Here is a 15,541-nt window from a genome sequence, read left to right as displayed (position 1 = left end):
TTACAATAACCTGCAAAGTGAATGATAGTAACAGCCATGATAGGTTTATCATACATGCCAAATGTCCTTTCAAGCCATGGCTCCGGTCTCTTATATCTAGATTGTCAAGCAACTGATACATGCAGTCGTCATTTGCAAGTCAAATATTACTGGGTTGTTAATGCAGGGATTGAAATTCCATTTTCCTGCTGGAAAAAAGTCTTTCTGAGATAAAGGATCTCTTGCCTTCTTTCAGCAGGCGTCCAGCTGTACTTTGTGTTCATTTTAGTGTGCGTCTGCAATTTGTGGTATATCACTAGACTTTTTCGGTTTTTAGTTCAGTATCATTTGGTCTTATACCTGTGTTTCTAGGGGAACAAAAATAACAGCTGACTTTAAGGTTATAACATGGTACTATTAAATTCTAAAATATTTCCTTCCATTACTTGGATATTGAACTAGACTGTGAGGAACGTTGCAATGATAGATATTTCTGTGCATGGAAATTGGACGGTGAGTAAGGGCTCACTTGGTACATATTTAATCTGGAAGTCTTTTTTTTAATACTATGCCCAAACCTTAAAACATCAAATTTGGCATAGTGGCCTGTTTTGCAGTGTAGATAACAAATCTTTTAAACCCCACATACATATATCTTTTCCTGCTTTTTCAAAGGCAAATAAAAATACCAGGAGCAAGGTGAAGTTAATAACATGAATCCATTTCTTTTCAGGGAGCAAGGTGAAGTTAATAACATTAATCCATTTATTTTAAAAGTACTATTAACTTTTTTTACTCTGAACATTGAAACTAGAAATTTTATTTTATTTTTATATTAATTTCTTATTTCTTTTTCACTTCCATCCTTAATTTTAGAACATGCATAAAGCTCTTGAATTGAAAGCAAAATATGAATCAGATATGGTTATCGGTGGCTATGCCTCTTTAATAAATTTGTGCTGTCGACATGATAATGCAGAAGAGGCATTGAACCTGAAACGAGAATTGTGAGTACCCTGGCACTGAAACAAATCATCAGCATGTGTGCTGATATACAGTCCTTGATGGATCATGTAGTTTGAATACTACTCTCATATAATGTGAATTTTAAAAATTCTCTTTTGTGTTTTTGAAATTTCATACTATAAGACTCTTTGATTAATTATGGCTTGTTTTCAGCAAGGAGTCTTTGTTTAAGTATGATAAGACGTTCTATTCCTTAAAGCCAAAGTTTTTTTCCTCTTGATTATATAACTGCATATGACAACAGTGGTGATGGTAACTATTTTATAAAGCTTGTTAAATACTCCACTTTCTGTACTGTAGTGTAAACAAAATTCTGTCCATTTCTAAGGTATCTTTGGTTTCCCATCCTGATACATTTACCAAATGTATCAGGACATAAAAATATGTCTTTCGGGGGTGTTTCAGTATTCATGACAAAGTTAGAATCACCTTAAGTGCCATGAAGCCAAAGAGTTCCTTATTAGTGTCATTTGCAGATGAAAAGATGCAATATATGTGTAGTGTTAGATTTTTACTTCGTCACTTTGAATATAATTACATGTGAATTTGTATATGACTTCAAAAATAAACCTTAACTAAATTGTAGAGGCCAATGTTAATAACAGTTCAGATTCTGATGAGTTTTTGAAAAGTGATCAAGTAGATATTGCAGTCCTTTTAACAGTTAAACAACTTCTAACATAATATAAATATGGCTTTAATTTTTAGTGACCGTTTAGATTCTTCTGCTGTCCTTGATACCAGCAAGTATGTAAGACTTGTAAAAGTATTGGGAAAACATGGCAAGCTCCAAGGTAAGCGTCAGCACATAAAGGAAACGTGATGCAAGTATCTTGCCACTGGAATAACATGTGAATTGATATTAATGGTATATCATGTCTTGCAAAGTGCTTGAACACTTTGCATACAAATTTGCATGTGAATCCAGCCAGAGCTGCATGGACAGTGTAGACCATTAGTTTTAATGGATTGGCAAGCTTGTCATTTACATTTGCACAGCTCAGTGCTTTTTGCATTTCTGCAGCTAGTTTTTATTAGCATTGCGGTTTGGATTGAGTTTGAAGATCATGACTTATGGCACAATTTGCCTATATGCCTGAACTAATGGCTTTGTTTTTGCTTAAGAGCATTAGAAGGCTGAACGTAAAACCTATAAATACAACCTTTATTCAAGAATATGAATTTTGCAGGAGTCTTTGTCTTCACTTTTAATAACATTAACAAAATGTGTACTTTAATAAGGTTTTACATAGAAGTTTGCGGGGAGAACCTAGCTGATTATATTGTTGATGTACACACTCTAATTTTCTCATAGTTGAGATAATGCTAAACCTAATATAATTATACTTGATAATTTATTCTTACTGTTTGCTTGTTTCTTTCTCATTGGGCTTTATTTTGAAACTCTTTTTTTAACCTCCCTCTCTTCCTTTTATTCCTAGAGAAGATTTTTTTAAAAATCTTTATAGTGAAAAATGTGTGGAGAAAATATTTGGTATGAACATTGAATTTTTTCCTAGGAAACCCTTCTAACACAGAAAATTCTTTATGAAGATTAGCCTGCTTTTTAAAAATCATTTTCTGTAAAGTGGTCAAAACATTTTGTCTGCAATAATTAAGAACAACATTATAAAAATGCACTTATTCCATATCCTAAAATGTTTGTTTCTGCCTTCCTAATGAAGCTTAATGAATCTAATGTATTAACATGCAGTCTTTTGGAAAGCTTTCATTGGCTCTGCTTGGCTAATTAGTATCGACATAGCAAACAGGCCCTATCGGTATCAGACCATTAGTCTGGCTGTATATACAGTGTAAACACATCTTTATTATCTGGCCTCCTGACAAGCCATCTGCTGAAGAAACAATGGTGTGATTTAGCAGATGTTAGCTCTGAAGGATAAAAGCATCCATTTAGGAGGATCTTACAGCTATAGGGCAGACAGTACAGGGTTATGTGGTGCAGAGTGGGCACACAGTCCCTATCTATAATTTGTAGTCAAAGTTGCAGGGAAATGATAAAACCATGCTATTGTGGATTTATAATTGTAGTCTCGTTTAGAAATGCAAGTAGTAATTAACTTGAAATCGGCATTATACACTAGAATTTACATTCCTGCTGGGCTTGAAATGCTGTTTTAATAGCAGTTTGTTTTCCCTACATGAAATTACCTAAGGGTCTTTTGTGCTACTTCATTGTAGATGCTATTAACATTCTAAAGGAGATGAAAGAGAAGGATGTTCTTATCAAAGATGCAACAGTCTTGTCCTTTTTCCACATCCTAAATGGCGCAGCTTTAAGAGGTGAAACTGAAACAGTAAAACAGTTGCATGAAGCCATCGTGACTCTAGGGTTAGCGAAACCATCCACCACCTTAAGTTCCCCATTGGTCACCCTATATCTGGAAAAGTAAGTTCATTGAATTTTCAATTTTAGATGTTGGCATTGAAAGAATGAATCTAATCATTTGGGGATTATACTTTGTAAATTCTCTGTGGTGCTGTGGAAGCCTTGGAGGTTATTCGCCACAGAATAAGAGGACTTCTGTGGAGTAGGTGACCTATAAAATCACCAGTCGCCCTGTGGTCCTGTGGATTACTTCTCAATGGAATGATCTATGGTGATTTTTTTTTTTGTGGGGCATGTGATATTACATGAAGCCAAATCTAGTTTTTCCCAGTTTTGAGCCTTGTAAGTGTTAATTATTAATAAATATAAGAAAGAAGGATTCTCTGGGGCTTTTGATGATGCTTCATGACTGTTACTCAGGTAATGATGTGGCAGCGTCTCTTCATTGCTCCTTTCCTCCATGTAGTATTTTAATTGCATGTACCAATACAGTAGTTATTCTAGCTTTGATAAATATTGTAGAAGATGTCTCTGTGTCTTGTGGGAAGAAGATGAATTTTGTTAATAGGGTGAGATTTACTGAATTTGAAAATTTTTACATTTGGAATGTTCATGTCGTGCCCAATTTAAGGTAATATTTTCCAGTGCAAATCATAAAGTCAACCTACTCTCTTGTAATGAGTGAAACATTTTAGTAAGATGATAAAGTATCCTTTATTCTTTTCCTTTTGTGTTTGTTTTTCTTTTCTGTTTTAAAAAATTTCTCAGATCTTACCTCTTTGTCATCTCTTCCATGGCTTAATGCAATTTTTAATCTGCTTATATTGTGATTGTGATTTTCTAATTTTAGTTTGGATGTTGTCATATCAGTGTCAGGAGAAAAGTAAAAGATAAATCTTAACGGTTCTCATATTCTTCCCACATTTCTGGTAGCTTTTCTTTGTTTATTAGGGAGTATAATTAATTGAATATAATGAATGATTTAGTATTGAATTTAAAATGTGGAATAAAAACATCTCTTTTAACTAACTGTTAGGAAATATGTGCACACATATATATATGCACACACATACATGCACATAAATGTTTTATGAAATAATTTCTTTGCCATCCAATCAAAAAATAGTTTATCAGCTTATATGATTTGGCTATATCTTAACCTCCACAATCTCAGCATTACATCTTTTTAAAGAAATAGTGATTCAAACAATTATTGTGTTGTCGAGTTCTCATGTTCACAGCCTACTTTATATAGAAATCCTATAATTAATATGCTTCCTCCTAGAATTTTTTTGATTGTTTAAAAGACCCGTCTCTGCAAATTGCATGTGGAGCTCTGCATAGGGATTTGAAAGAAATGGGCCCAGTGCCCAGAAGAATTAGGCCCTCCTCCACCACTGGGCAAAAATAAAATAATTAACAATGAAAATGAGGCCATGGTAGAAAAAGTGTCTTACAAATAGAAATACTTTGAAGACAGAGGAGATAACAAAAGTTTTCCAGAAGAGGTCTGCAGATGGGGCTCATGAACCAAGGAGAACTTCCCCCAAGGGAAAATGGAAATAGCATGGGATTCAGATGTTAATGTGGAGCATACTCTTGTGCTTCCGATTTTACAGTACAGTCAGAGATTTGTGTCTCAGTAAAATCTGACTGTCCCTGTTAATTGGGCTAGAGAAATCTAAATTAGTGTCTTTTATGTTTTTTTTACTACTTTAAGATACAAGGAGAAATTACCTTCTATTTTTATTTGCCTGAATTTGTTTTTGTTTTTTGCTATCTTTGCTTTGCAGAGGCACTTTCCATGACAAGATCTTCAGTTTCATCTGTCATGATAAAAAGGTTTTGTTGACTCTTTTAGAGTCAGGAGAATAATTAAAAGGAGATAAAGGAAATTTAATGTTTAGCAGAAAACAGTAGTAGCACTCCTGGTGGGGGCTAAGTTGGGAAAACATTGACTTTGCAACTTATTTTCAATTGTGTTTTCCCAACTGATGGAAGATAGCTAATTAATTCAGAATCATGACAAGTGCAGTACTAGGATTAACTACGCTAGCCTGCCCAAAAGTCTACATGTATTTGATTTGATTAAATATGTTTAATCTTCAATAATATCAGTTAATTGGCCTCAGGAGGTATGAGCTCATCTGGAGAATGAGGCTTTTATTCAAACTTGAGGTAGAATTATGAGAAACATTTCAGAACACTTTACAAGATCTTCATCCTTTCAAAGGCAAGCATCTTTTTGGAAAGTCATTGCAAAGACTCTGAAGAAGGCTGTCACTTACAAATTGTAATTCTGGAACAAATTTGTGAGGTTGAGTTCCTTAGAAAGATGATCTTTAAGATTCAATAGATACTAATTTTGGACTGACTTTTCCAGCATTGGATAAAACACAGGAGAAATTTAATATTGTATCAGTTTGTTACTTGGATATTGTATTAAAAATTTTACAGTTATGAAAAATAACACATTTTGTTTTTATTCATTTGCCAAAGGAAATCCAAAATAACAACAGGTTTGCAAAATTTTGAAGAACTTGTTAAACTAATCTGATTTGTGTTATCAAAATAATACTTGCCCTGAAAAGAAAAGAAGTATGCTGAATTGAACAAAATTTTCATGTGTTTCGTTTACACTGGGACTGTTCTATAAGACACATGTCTACGTGTAGTCCACATGAATGTTAAACCTTTTTCTTTGTAACTACTTTAAAAAAAACTTCTTTTAATTGAAATCATGCCTGATCCAGAAAGATGACCTGGATCCTCCATATTAAGGAAGAAAGAAATGCTTTAAAATAGGTTAAAAGAGCTTTTGATTAGTCTTTATGCTATGATAAAGGAAATAAAATTAATAAAATCTGGGCCATTAGTTTTAAAAGCATAAAAATTTGTATGATGCAGTTTCAGATTCACTTGTATAGCTGATCCATTTTGGTTTCATTTCATATGAAAAATATCTGAAGCTGTTTAACTGGATTATTTAGTGCAAATGATCAAAGAAGCTTTAATTTCTGCTTTCCATTTAGGATTTTTCTGTGCTGATTTGTGCTATAATCTGTATATACCCACGTGCATTTCATTTAAGTGAATCATGGACTTTGCCCGTATAATCCTCCCAGAACTCTTGCTAAATTAATCTTGAGTTCTTCATAAAGGTCACAATTTCTGTAAGATGAACCTATACCAATACGTTTTAAAACTCACTGTAACACTTCAATATGTTGCAGAAGTGGGAAATACACTTTTTATAATGCTGGTTATTCTGTCATATACACTCCCCTTCCATTTTGGCATCTTCATTTGTACTGGATACTTTTATTATTTATGGGAATGCTCGCCTTCTGGAGTAAAACTCTCTATGTGCTGAAAGGAAATTAAGGAGGTTTGGCTCTTTTACTCCATTATTGCAATTAAGAATTTAGCATCATCAGTGCCAAAGGACAAAAGTGGTTCATTTGCCCTAGGGGGACAGGACAGTGATAAGATGATTTTTCGTCAAGGATCATTGGGTCGTAATTAAGTTACATTCATGGCTATTGCTTTTTGAAGGATGATTGGTAAATGACAGGCTTCATGTGCTTAGTACGGACAGTGTTCAGTAGGGTTTTTTCTCCCTCTGTCAGAAAATCCTGTTGAGCCTGATAATGTAAATGTGGCATTTTATTCTGAACAAAAGAGCAGGGAAATGAGCTATCTTGTCTAATCATTCAGTTGTTTAACACCGACTTCCAGTTTAGACTCAATTGGCTGGAAAGCACTTGACATGTGAAGTTAGTGCTGTTCCGAACGCATGTTTGAGTAAATTTGAAAGTAAGTGACAGCTAAATTGTACCTAGGGAAATTACAAAGCCTTCAACACAGTTAATTTTTTGGGGAGGATTAGTTGTAATTGCAACACCAGTCTCCTTGAAGATTCCGCATTTATAGATGATGAACAGAAAAAAAAAACATTTAGCTCTTACAAGGGCTGGTTCTCTTCACAGAATAATTTTTGTGAAGTCGATGGTTTCTCCTGAATTGATTTCTTTCCACACTGAACATCTGCTTAAGATTTATAGAACAGTCAGTTTTTAGAGTGTTAAGGTGTTTTTTGTTTCCTCCTCCCTTGTTTTGAACTTTTTTCTCCTCTAAAGCCCATCTTTTCTCCAGTGATTTCAGATTTTGAGAGCTTTTCAGTCAGTAAGCTCTTTAGGTAAATTGCCACTTCACTAACACTTTATGCATAATGTTGAAGCACTTTATTCCAATTAAAAAATTAATATTTGTCATTTAAAATTTTGATTAAATTGGAAGTTATTTTCTATAGGTAAGGAGACTAAGTTTAAAGCTACCAATAGGTAGATAGTTGTCACTGGTTGTTCTTGTTCAAGATTGTATGAAACACACTTGTGACTTTTACAGTTATCTATAAAGGAATTTGAGTTAGGAGGACTTTGTTTTCTGGTACCTTTAAGTAGATAGTTTTATTATCAGCCTCATAAATGTTATGTCCAGGGTTTGTTTTTCTGTCTGTGACATAAAGCATACCTTCATTTCATAATAAGGACTAACACAAGAGGTAACATCAGATTTGCCATGTTCTTATTGGACTCAGTCTATTATATATATGTGTGTTCTTAAAATTTGGAATTATAGAATCTTCCTTTCCACTGTTCTGTTCTTATTTCATAGGCTCCCAGGATTTTGATTAAGGCTATGTTGAGTTAACTTACATCAATCAAAAATATTTTTAAATGATTACTTTTTATTAGCATATATAGTTTTATTTATGAAAATCACTTTATGTATATCATTGAAATACTTTGGGAGGGTGTCTAGTCATTGAAAATATCAGAGTGGATTTTTCTTAGAGATGATAGTATGTTATAGAGTTGATTTTCACTTAGTAGTATTTGAGGTTTGTGAAAGCAGTGGCTAAACTTTTATCAGGATTGGACTTTTAAAAATTTGTGACCCGTTTGTATATAAAGCTTTAGGAATTATGCGTGTATACTGAAATAAGCACGGAGTAAGTTTTGAATCCAGAATTAATGTTTTCAACAAGATTTCTTCAAAAGATTATTGTTATTTTAGAGTAGAGTTTTAAATCAGTTCTAGTGTTTTAAAGTATACAAAGGAAATCACAGAATCATTTTAGGTCACAGAAACTAGAATTACACTGATTGATAAATCTTCCCCCACATTTTGGGTATAAGGCAGTTTCCACCTTTTTCCATTTGATATTTTACTGCACTTACTGATTTCATCCAGCCTAATATAAGTGGTATTTTCATGTGATGATTTTTTCTGCTAGTGTGAAACATTTGAGATGATGAACCTAACAAGCTCAAGTTCATAGAACTTAGAGTATTAGAACTGGGAGGGAACCCAAAGGTCCTTGAGTTCAACTGTTGTGATAATCTGCTTTCATCACCACTTCTAGAAGTGTGTCACACTGATGTAGCCAAGCTGTATGTAGTACTTATCAATTGGGAATGAAATTCAAAAGTCCTATGAGTATACAACTATTTGCACAGTAATGTGAATTTTATATACTTTCTCATATTTTTCATTTCCCTCACCCAAAGTTTTCAAGCTTTAATAGGAAAGATTAATGATGACATCAAATCATATGAGGAGTGGACATTTTTATCTCTTTAAAGTGACGTGATCCAACCAAACACAAGTCAGAATGTAGATAATAAGGACTGAAAAGAAACGACTAGACCTTAGTTCATTTCTGTCATCAGTAAGCACACTTTGTACGAAATGTTTCACTATAGATTTCTAATTCATTTTGTTGGCAACCTGGGGTCAGTGACATTGTTACTTAAAATTACTAACAAATATATATGAATTATTTCCATTTTGCTATACTTGTCTTTTCTGTTGTTGTTCTGAGCATGTATAATCTTCAGAAGCATATATTTGGAGACCAAAGACTATTAACATGTCTCTTTGATTGACAGAACAATTATTCACTCATTTATTGATAGCTTTGACCTAATGTAGGGAAAATACAATTGAGACAATATTATCCTAGTTTGGGAATTGATCTGAAAAAGCAAATTGTACTGCTTTTTAAAAATCAGTGTGTGTTAGTTTTTCTCTTAAAAATATTTTGGTAGTTTTCCATTAAATGGAATTGTAAAAAGGTAATAACTGAACTTGTATCTGAAGCAAGGGAAAATACTGATTATATAAAGCTTTATATCATATGTGGTAGCTATTGTAGCATTTCTCCTGTATGACAGTAATCTAGCCTGCAACATCTACTTGCAGTTTTGAAATTAACCTGTAATTTAGTCTTCACCCCAAATGACAAAAATTCAAATGACTCTGTGGGGTGCCGGAAGATGCACTGTAAACAGGGCTCAGTAAGGGGATAAGGTAGAGTTCCATCAGGATAGGCTCATTTTCACTGTGTCAGTATTATTGTAGTAAAATTAATGCTCCTTCATGATATTTTACTTTTTAGTACAGTTTAAAATCTTAATCTAGATAAAATAGTAATTCAATCTAGGGCAACATAACATTTGTATAATGAACCAAAATGTTAGGGCTTCGATGGAAAATTTTAAAAGGCTTTCTTCCTTTTGAAAACTGTTGCACATATGAGAGAAATGTGTTTTCTCCACAAAGATTGTCACCGTTATCGCTACTTATACTTTGGTCCATGTCTCTAACCATGCTTCTTTTTTTAATACATTTCATACTTTCTTTTCAAAAATCTTTAATTTCTTATTCCATATTACACCACCTTATTAGGTTAAACAAACAACATTGCTTTTAATAGAGCATAATGTATAATTAGATGTACTCAACTGAAAGGGGGAGTCCAGGGACCTGATGACAGTGCCTTTCTCTGTTTACCTGGTGGCCTTAGGCTAATCAGTCAATCTCTAGATGCCTTAATTTCCTCATCTATTTAAAAATAAAGGAAGGTGGCAAGTAGAATTGGATCACATAATCTCTACAGCTTTTTCAAGGGCTTAATAATTTCTCATACTGTCATTTTCCAAGGGAAACAGTAGGTTTTGAGGACACAAGAATGTGTTTCTACACTCTTATTTAATAAACGGACTTAATGAAAATACCTTTTTATTTTAATTAATTAACCACATAAGAGAAGCTTTGATTTTATAGTTGGAAATAATTTTTAAAAGCTTACCCTCTAATGAAAAACTTTTAAAGAGTTCTAGAATTCACCAACCCTAAGAATATCCTAGGTTAAGCAACAGTAAGTTTCTATATGTATGAATCCTAAATTTACTTCTTCCTGGGACTTCCTTGTGGCACAGTGGTTAGGAATCCGCCTGCTAATGCAGGGGACACGGGTTTCCCTGGTCCGGGAAAGTCCCAAATGCTGCAGAGCAACTAAGCCCGTGTGCCACAACTACTGAAGCCCGAGTGCCTAGAGCCCATGCTCTGCAACAAGAGAAGCCACAGCAATGAGAAGCCCATGCACTGCAATGAAGAGTAGCCCCTGCTCACCACAGCTAGAGAAAGTCCACGCGCAGTGACAAACACCCAACGCAGCCAAAAGTAAATTAAAAAAAAAAAAAGTTACTTCCTCCTTATCTGGAGAAGCAGCAGTATGAAACATATGACGAGAAAGGTGAAAGTGCTTGAAAAGTTCTTGATGACTGTTGATGGACATTTAATAAAGTTTCCCAAATCTGGAATTATTGAGGACCATAAACACAAAGTGGTTGGAAAAAATATTTGACAGTAGTCCTTGTTTTTAGAATAATGCATTCTTATAGCAATTTATATATAATCTGAGAGAATGCCTTCATCTTTTGGACTTTTTAAAAAGTGCCATTTAGCAAGCAAAATAATAAAAGTTGAAGCAGGGAAAACAGGGAACCACTAATGATGTCTGTACTCTGAACATTGATTTTTATATAAGGATTGTTCCTTGTATTTTTTTTTTTTCCAATTTGGCTTCGTGGTATTCTACCTTAAATAAAACTTACTCGTGTACCTTTTGACTGGTCATTGTATAGCTCTCAAATTAATTAGATATATTTTATTCATTGTTAACATTTTGATGTTTCCAAGGGATGACTTACCTACTGCTCTTGAAGTCACGATTGACTGCTATGAAAAGTATAAAATACTACCAAGGATTCATGATGTCCTATGTAAACTGATAGAGAAAGGCGAAACTGATCTAATTCAGAAAGGTTAGTCACCTTCTATTACGTTAGTGTTGTTAGTTTTCTTTTTTCCCCTCTTGCTTATTTAATCTTAATGTGTTGCTGTGAAGAGAAAATTTAACAGGAAGGCAAGCACATCCAGAGAAACTTTGTTACACTTCTGAGTTGAAAAATATCAGGTAGATTTTTAACATTATAAATGTACTTGATTTTAGTAACTTTATTTTGAAAAGTCACCCCTCTTTTTTTTTTTTTTTTTTTTTTTTGTGGTACGCGGGCCTCTCACTGCTGCGGCCTCTCCCGTTGCAGAGCACAGGCTCTGCTCTGGACGTGCAGGCTCAGCGGCCATGGCTCACGGGCCCAGCCGCTCCGCGGCATGTGGGATCTTCCCGGACCGGGGCACGAACCCGTGTCCCCCGCATCGGCAGGCAGACTCTCAACCACTGTGCCACCAGGGAAGCCCCCCTCTGTTATTTTTTGCTCCGCTTCTTGATGATCTGCCTTTGTGAGATTTTCAACCTTATCCTCACCAATTCTCTTTGAAGCTAGTCACAGGTACTTAATGTCATAAATGTATGCTGTTACATAAGGAATGTGACAGAAAGTTGGTTGATTTAGCTATAACCTTTAAGTTATTCTAAATATTTGTTTTAAAGTTTTCTTGTATTTGTTCAGAACTCTTCAAGTGATATAGTATTAGTCTATATTTTGTCTTCCAATATATTTTCTTCTTTCCTCTCTAGCAATGGACTTTGTGAGCCAAGAACAAGGTGAAATGACTATGCTGTATGATCTCTTCTTTGCCTTCCTACAAACAGGAAATTACAAAGAGGCCAAGAAGATCATTGAGGTATGATTTTAACTACAGTATTCTAATTGTACAGCTATTTAGACTCTTAATTAGAATATGTTTACAAATTTTAACCTTTAATTACACGTTCTGATTCATGTTAATATAATTCAGTCCCAATAATGTGGGGTGAGAGGGGGAGACTCGGCCAGCTTCTTTATTGTATATAATTACAGTTCAGAAAAGGCAGCCTGGTTGTATATTGAATTTGTTTCTTCACTTTGTTAAATTTGCTGTTATATATCAAAATGATATTTGCATATTAAATCTTGGATTGTGGAACAATTAAATTAAACTGGCATTCCTGGGTGTAAAGTTGCTAATCCTCTTTGCCAAGGAATTCTTTGTTCTTAAAAGCAGTGGAATTTAATTTGCTGCAGACCAGGCTCAGATTTATTTGTAATGCTTGTCTATAAGTTAATCAGCCAAACAAGTGCTGTCTGCAAGTGTTTGGCATTTAATTTAAATTTTCTTTTTTTTTCACTGTGGTAAGCAGCTTACGGGAAATGGTAGGTGACAAACCTGGGCTATTTAGGATTAGTATATTTTATCTAGGCTTGATTGAAATTTTGCTTACTGAAATTCATTAGTATATTTTATCTAGGCTTGATTGAAATTTTGCTTACTGAAATTGATAAGTCAAAGGGCAATGATAAAGTCTGTCCAAATTGTGATTAATTTCACTATTAAACAATTCTGTATCTCCTAAAAAAAAATCATTTCAGAGAAGATGGACCCATCGCCTTAAGAAATATTACTTTTAATGTGAGTAAAATAAACTTGTAAATACATCAGTAATCATTTTTCTCTCAGATATACTTTACTGTTACTCCATGTCTTTTCCCAAAAGTGCCCATGGTGGACGAGACAAAGGTGGTGTTTGGCCTCCTTGATTTTATGTTGATGACTGCTTATAATGGATTTGAAAATACAGGCACACATCCCAGAAAATTATTAGTTTCTCTTGACATTTTTCAAAGAAAAGTCTAGTAAGAAAAAGGAGGACTGAAATTAATTCAGAACTTTCTTATCTTTCTGTCTGTCTTTAACTCAATCTGTCCTCCTGTCGGAGGGAAGTGTGGAGCATGCTGTCTTGGACAGGTGCTTCTGTAGCTCGAGTAGTTCATTTGTATTTTCTAGAAAATGTTATAAATTCTCTCATCGAAACTGCACAGTGTATGTATCTGAAAATGAGGGAAGCTGTCTGCCTGTTGAGTTCTGTACTCTGTATGCATGTTATCAGTATTAGGGCAGAAATAAAGCTCAGGTATTCAGATAATAGTGATTAGAGGTTCTACAGCAGGAAATCATGTGCCTCTCTTTGTGTAATAAACAAGACATAATAGGAAGCACAAAAGGCATAAGAGTGGGTTCTCCTTTTGTCATCTACTTGCTAATGTGATAATAAGTTACTAAACCTTTCTATAAGCTTCCTCATCTCTAAAAGGGAATATAGTATCTTCCTTTAAGATTCAATCACATAGTGTATGTAAAGCAGCTTGCGTGTTTCCTGGATTATGGTAGTAATCAATATTATTAATTCTCTTTGCCCCTTAAAGGTAGAGATTGTGTTTTCTTCATCCCACATAATTCACAATATGATGCTTAGCATAAGGTGCATGTTTGTCACATGAATAGGTGAGAGGAGGCTGCATCTTAATTACTTTAAAGCTTTGCCAATGTACAACATCATTGAGTGTAATCACTTAGGAATGGCTGTCTACTGATGACACAGTTTTTATAGTGAATGTGTACAGAATTGCTTAAAGGATACAGAATAGCTTTACAGAATCCCTCTGCAGTACCCTAGGGTAGGACAGCAGGGTGTGCAATATATGGAAATATACTGAAGCACGTTTTTAGGGTTGTTTTTTTTTTTTTAACGGTTAGTTGGAGTTGAATTAAAGTGGGAACTTGATTTTTTGACTATTAAAATTCAAGACCTGGAGTTCTCTCTTGTGGTTTTCTAAGGATTATTGGAAATATTAAAAGTAATGAAAATTAATAAACTAGGACTGTATCACCATATGAAAGAATATTATAAATACTGAGCAACATTTTTATTATTCCCCAAAACACAATAGTGTCTTATCAATGGGTAGATTCACTAGGGTTGAATTTCCAAAGCAAAATATACAATAAAGCTTCTTTGTATTTGAAACACTGTGGGAGATAAGATAAACCAAGTCATAAAAATGGTCTCATTAAATTAAAGAAAGAAAGAGACAAGATTCAGTGTATAATGTGACCTGTGTTTTTAAAATGAGTTGGTATACATATATATAATACGTTTTAACATAGTTTTGTATTTTCTACCCATGGATTATTGCAGGAGGGTGGGATTATAGCTGGTATTTTGCTATATACTTTTCTGTATTTTCTGAGTTTTCAGTAATGAGCATATGTATTCTTATTGTATATATACTCAGAAAGAGTGTTATTTTCTACTAAAAGAAAGAGAGAAAAGTAAATAAGATTTACATCCACCCTCAAGGAGCTAATGTGAGATTAATACGTGAAGATAATGTCTGTATAAGACTGAGAAGTGTTGACTGCTGTAAGGAAAATACAAATAGTTCTGAGAGTTCAAGAGAGAAAGTTGTTCCCAGTGTAGGAAATTAGGTAAGATTTTATTGAGAAAATGCGGTTTAGGGTGTGGCTTGATGGATGTGAGTTTGAGAGTTTGATAGGGTTGGGCAATGTATTAAAGGTATTAGAGGTAGAACAAAGAAGTAGAAAAGGGAAGTCTCTAAGTAGTTCCTTTTTTTCTCCAGCTTCATTGAGATACAAGTGACATTTAACATGTGTATGTTTAAGGTGTACAACCTGTTGGTTTGATGTGCTTATATATTGCAAAATGATTACCACTGTAGTGTTAGTTAACACCTCCATTACCTCATGTAATTACCATTTCTTTTTTGTGGTGAGAACATTTAAGATCTACTCTTAGCATCTTTCAAGTATATGAGTGTGTGTGTGTGTGTGTGTGTGTTGTGTGTGTGTATATGTGCATGCTGTATTGTTAAGTATAACTGCCATGTTGTATGTTAGATCCCCAGTACCTGTTCATCTTAGAACTGGAAGTTTGTACCCTTTGACCAACATCTCCCCGTTTCTCCCCACCCCAAGACCCAGGCAACCACCATTCTATGCACTATTTTTAGGAATTCAGCTTTTTTAGATTTCACA

At 34.2% G+C, this 15,541-nt stretch overlaps 1 protein-coding gene across 2 annotated transcripts in view; it reads left to right on the top strand.

Moving 5' to 3' along the window:
- Positions 1–15,541, top strand: part of LRPPRC (leucine rich pentatricopeptide repeat containing) — a 105,081-nt gene that overhangs the window by 50,377 nt on the left and 39,163 nt on the right. For both annotated transcript variants that reach the window (XM_060117920.1, XM_060117919.1), the window contains exons 21-25: positions 856–986; positions 1,714–1,799; positions 3,208–3,415; positions 11,405–11,529; positions 12,246–12,352. In XM_060117920.1, the coding sequence (XP_059973903.1) occupies positions 856–986; positions 1,714–1,799; positions 3,208–3,415; positions 11,405–11,529; positions 12,246–12,352 (657 nt within the window). The remainder of the gene's footprint in view (positions 1–855; positions 987–1,713; positions 1,800–3,207; positions 3,416–11,404; positions 11,530–12,245; positions 12,353–15,541) is intronic.

Source organism: Mesoplodon densirostris, chromosome 14 (assembly GCF_025265405.1).
Source record: "Mesoplodon densirostris isolate mMesDen1 chromosome 14, mMesDen1 primary haplotype, whole genome shotgun sequence".
NCBI lineage: Eukaryota > Metazoa > Chordata > Mammalia > Artiodactyla > Ziphiidae > Mesoplodon > Mesoplodon densirostris.
The sequence above is the reverse complement of the archived record's forward strand: the minus strand, read 5'-3'. Positions and strand labels throughout refer to the sequence as shown.